Source organism: Exophiala aquamarina (assembly GCF_000709125.1).
Source record: "Exophiala aquamarina CBS 119918 chromosome Unknown aczIA-supercont1.14, whole genome shotgun sequence".
NCBI lineage: Eukaryota > Fungi > Ascomycota > Eurotiomycetes > Chaetothyriales > Herpotrichiellaceae > Exophiala > Exophiala aquamarina.
Window position 1 is genome coordinate 695,399 of NW_013550574.1, and position 4,155 is coordinate 699,553.

The 4,155-nt window shown below is 51.1% G+C and overlaps 2 protein-coding genes across 2 annotated transcripts; both read left to right on the forward strand.

Annotated features, from left to right (window-relative positions):
- Window positions 1-680: 680 nt before the first annotated feature.
- A1O9_10779 (uncharacterized protein) lies at window positions 681-1,683 on the forward strand (the record flags this gene model as incomplete). Its single annotated transcript, XM_013400467.1, has 2 exons — window positions 681-1,069; window positions 1,191-1,683. 2 exons carry the CDS (start codon window positions 681-683, stop codon window positions 1,681-1,683), a joined length of 882 nt encoding a protein of 293 aa, XP_013255921.1.
- A 1,326-nt stretch (window positions 1,684-3,009) lies between these two features.
- A1O9_10780 (uncharacterized protein) lies at window positions 3,010-3,540 on the forward strand (the record flags this gene model as incomplete). Its single annotated transcript, XM_013400468.1, has 1 exon — window positions 3,010-3,540. The coding sequence occupies one exon, from the start codon at window positions 3,010-3,012 to the stop codon at window positions 3,538-3,540; it is 531 nt and encodes a 176-aa protein (XP_013255922.1).
- Between the last annotated feature and the right edge of the window lie 615 nt (window positions 3,541-4,155).

Below are 4,155 nucleotides of genomic sequence, written 5' to 3' on the forward strand. Positions count from 1 at the left end.
GATGAAATAAATGGCTCTAAATAGGTAATGCAGGTGAAAGGAAACCTAAGAGGGATGTGGATGGATACATACAACTTGGAAATCGAGGGTGTTCAAGGTCACGAACCAAGGCTGAGGTCAGTTTAGGCAACACCCCGTACCCGAACCTCGGCTACAGTCCGTCACGTGCGGTCAGGTGACGCACTCCGATCTTTTTGTATCTCGAAACCAATAGCGCATGAGGAACGGGGCAGTCGGCATCTTAAAGGAACCGTGTGGAAGTTGGCTTGATCCGGAGAACCTGCCTAGGTATTAGGTAGCGATGGATGGCGGCTTCTGGTAGGCGTTATTCGACCAAGCTGTAGAATCAACCCGTCAGGTTTATATTCGGCCATTTCATTTCCATTAACAGTCCAGTACCTCACGCGACCTTTGTCCAGCCAATATCCCTAGTGCGCTCAGTCGGCAAGCACCTAAAGTGTTCCAAGTTGACATTCTATGGAAGAAGCCGTCGTCTGAATTCCATGCTGGAGAAGGCATTGTGGCTTAGACAAGGCCGCTCGCTACCATGCCTTGAACAGGACAAGCCGCATGACTGAACATGGGGCCGAAGTGGTAGGCAGGAACAACCTCAAGTTTCATCATTCTCCCTTTTATTGACTTGATGGCCAGACTCAGAACTGCATGCAGGGCGAACTGATATGGACCCGCTATCAATTACAACCGCCTGCCTCGGTGCCATTGGCACGATCTCCAAGGTTTCGCTCGAGATCCCCTTGTTTATCTCCAGCGTGCGTGAGGCGCGAAAGGACATGGAAGCGGTCCTGCGAGAATTGACTTCATTGACGCTGTGTCTCGGCGCCCTTCGAGACGATGCGCAAAAAGTGACTTTCCCAACCACTTTGCTCGCTGTTGTTCAAAGTTGTGATCAAATTGCCGCCCAGATCATGAGTCTTCTGGACAAGCTGAAACTGAAAAAGAGGGGTAAGATTTGTTGGACGTTGGTGGAGCGGGAAGAGGTCAATAAGCTACGATCTTCTCTGGAGAGCCATAAGTCGTGCATTGACGTGGCCTTGGATTTGGCATCTATGTGAGTGCCCAATGCTTCCTCTTCCTCATCAGGGATTATATACGGGGAGCTTTGTGACACTGGTGGCTTCTATGATGGATGCCAACCAGCGTGTACATAGATCAAGCTAACTCTCCGATAGCCAACTTCTTGCTGCAGTGAGGGAGGACACAAACGAAATCAAGGATACGACCATAGCCATAAAGGCCGACACAGAAGACATTAAGCAGGACACCCAGCAGATTAACAGCTTAGTCCAGGAGATTGCATTCCTTCGACTCCAGGTATCACAACTGAAGCGGGATAGTGGTACTGCGGGCATCACACTCCAAAGGTTCCTGGACGAAACAAGCTCTTATGCGGAGTCAGCTGTGGACGCAACAGATCTCGGAGAACTCGATCCCGACGAGATGAGAAGTCTATCTGCGATTAGCGAAGAGGACAGCGACGTTGAGCAAACAGAGGAGTCGCGCAGACCCATACAGTTGTCTCTAGAGGCTCCTGAAATCGATATTAAATACTGTCTAGACTTCAAACCTAGACTGTACGATCAACTTTCAGAGCCAGATGAAATAGCATGGACAGACCTGCAGCCGAACCTACCTTGGGTGAAAAATGCCAGCACGGCGGCCTAAACAGATCCTATGAAACACGGTTTGCGCATTTTTAGTGGAATTGAATCGGGCTCAGCAGACATGGCTAATGTACTGGGACGATCTGTACATTATACAATTGGATCGATGAAGACAATCGGATTTCAATTAAGCACAATGGATTCTCTTGCTGGGCTCGGATGTAGTATCGACAACGTTATTTTAAGATCAAGAATAGTTACTATATAGTATTTTAGGCATGAGCTATCTAAGTTCTGAACTTCTTTCTCGAACGAACGACTTTAATTTAGTTCGGGAGATAGTAGTTTTCTCTTTTACTACTCAAAGGACTAAGAAGCTCTATGAGCCATTTCTTCATATATTCAAAACAAAGATTTCGAATCTGCCATCGTGTCCAATCACGGTATTACGACCGCAGGCGCTTGTCTCTCCTTCGTATCCCGCTCTTCAGTTCGAAGAATTAGGACATGGCCTGCGGATTGGTTCTCGACCGACAAGGGGTGCTACGAGCACATACTTGCAGCTGGGCCCTGGCCGACATGTGGGATGAACACTCGGAACCATACCACAAGATTTCGAAGACTAGTAGCGACTTGTACCGGAGCTGCTTGTGACGTCCATCATACTGTGAAAACGGTGGGCGTGCTCGAACGGGCCAAGCCAATATCGACCCGGTCGTGCGTCGAACTGTCATGGATGAGACGCAGCGACCCCTGCACTGCCACTCAATCGAATCTCCCAGTGCTGCAATTGAACAGCATGAAATCGCGCATGGAAATGGGGTAGCTCATTACTGATACAGCAACAAAGATCTGGCTGCCCTGAGATGCAAATGTCGTGGCATCCCTGTACGAAGCCAACTTCGCAGACTGTTCCACCAGCAGCCAGGCTTCTTACTGCATGATGGACCTGTTTCGCTGGTACAGAGAAATGCCAAAGGTTTTCGTGCGCGTTTCCCCAATGATGAGATTAGATGTCGCTGCCTTAGGACACTTCAGCGCATGGGCTTGTTATCTGGGAACAAATCAGATACTCAACTCATCCATTGAGGCCAAGCTTTGCGTTTTGCGCTTTGAGAAACCGGTAGATTGGTTTCGGGGACTGTAACTCCAGGGTTCTAGGCACCCGATTTGTGATTGGAAATGACAAAGCCTCTACAAAATAACCGGTGGCGGACGCATACGGGTGCTCCCAGTTGCTCCGCACAGCATACCCACACTCGATCCATGATTTCTCCCGTATCATAGAGAGGACGTATAAGAAGTCAACCTTGTTTCTCGTGGCGGGTAGGATCATCGTTGCCTGGCTGTCTCACACACTCTAGAACCCTGTGGTTCCGAAGCTGCTATGGCTTCCCCCGATGTGGACTTCGACGTCGTTATCGTCGGCTACGGGCCAGTAGGTATGACATGCTCCCTGCTCCTCGCACAACAAGGCATTTCTGTCTGCGTCGTCGAGAAGTATTCGACCCGTTACAATGGGCCCAGGGCGGGCCATATCGACGGCGAGATCATGAGGGTATTCCAGGCGCTGGTGGTGGCGAAAAGGCTGGAACTGCACGCTCGCGCGGTGACCGAGTTCGAGATAAGGACGGTAGAAGGTGAGACCCTCCGGAAAATGTCCTTGTCGGACGGTGGTGGTGCCACAGGCTGGAAGTCGGACTATTTCTTCTACCAGCCGGTCTTGGAAGAAACCTTGGACGCTCGAGGGAAGGAGCTGGGGATCCAGGTGAAAATGAACCCTTTGGCCGTCGACATCATCGAACATGGTGACACCGTTCTCCTACGGACCCGTGACACCTCAAACCCGGACGGAATTCAGTCGGTTTTGAAGACCCGGTACGTCATTGGCTGCGACGGCGCCAACAGCTTCGTGTAGCACATGCAGAGCGAGGCGGTGTTGTGGAAGTTCCTCGCGCATTTTGATGTTACTCCAGAGAACGGCTCGGTCCAGCGACGGGCGATCTACAAGTTCGAGGCTCGGATGGCGCAACAGTGGCATAAAGGCAATATCTTCTTAATGGGTGATGCCGCATACACAATGCCTCCACACATGGGCCAGGGATTTTATGCTCGGGTCTCCGCGATGCAACGAATCTGGCGTGGAAGCTAGCGCTAGTCCTGAAGAGGGGCGAAGATGTGGCAATTCCCGACATATCAGACCGAGCGACAAGCTCATGTGCAGGACATTACGAATCGGGCTATCAAGATCGGGACGACGTCGGGACCAGTGACGCTAAGGCCATCCAAGCCTTCACGGACGCGTTGAGAGCGGCTAAGGACCTACCGGCACCACCGACCCCGAGATTCCCGCATTATGGAGACGGCATGTTTGCCACTGAAGCCTCGGATGGTGTTACCAGATGACCGTCTGTTCAGTCCAGAGTCATCCAAAAAGGCGTTATTAGCTTATTAGACGACCTTGTGGGCCAAGGATAGAGGTTGATCGCGAGGACCAAGGTGTCGCCAGAGATCTGGAACGCGAAACAGAGTC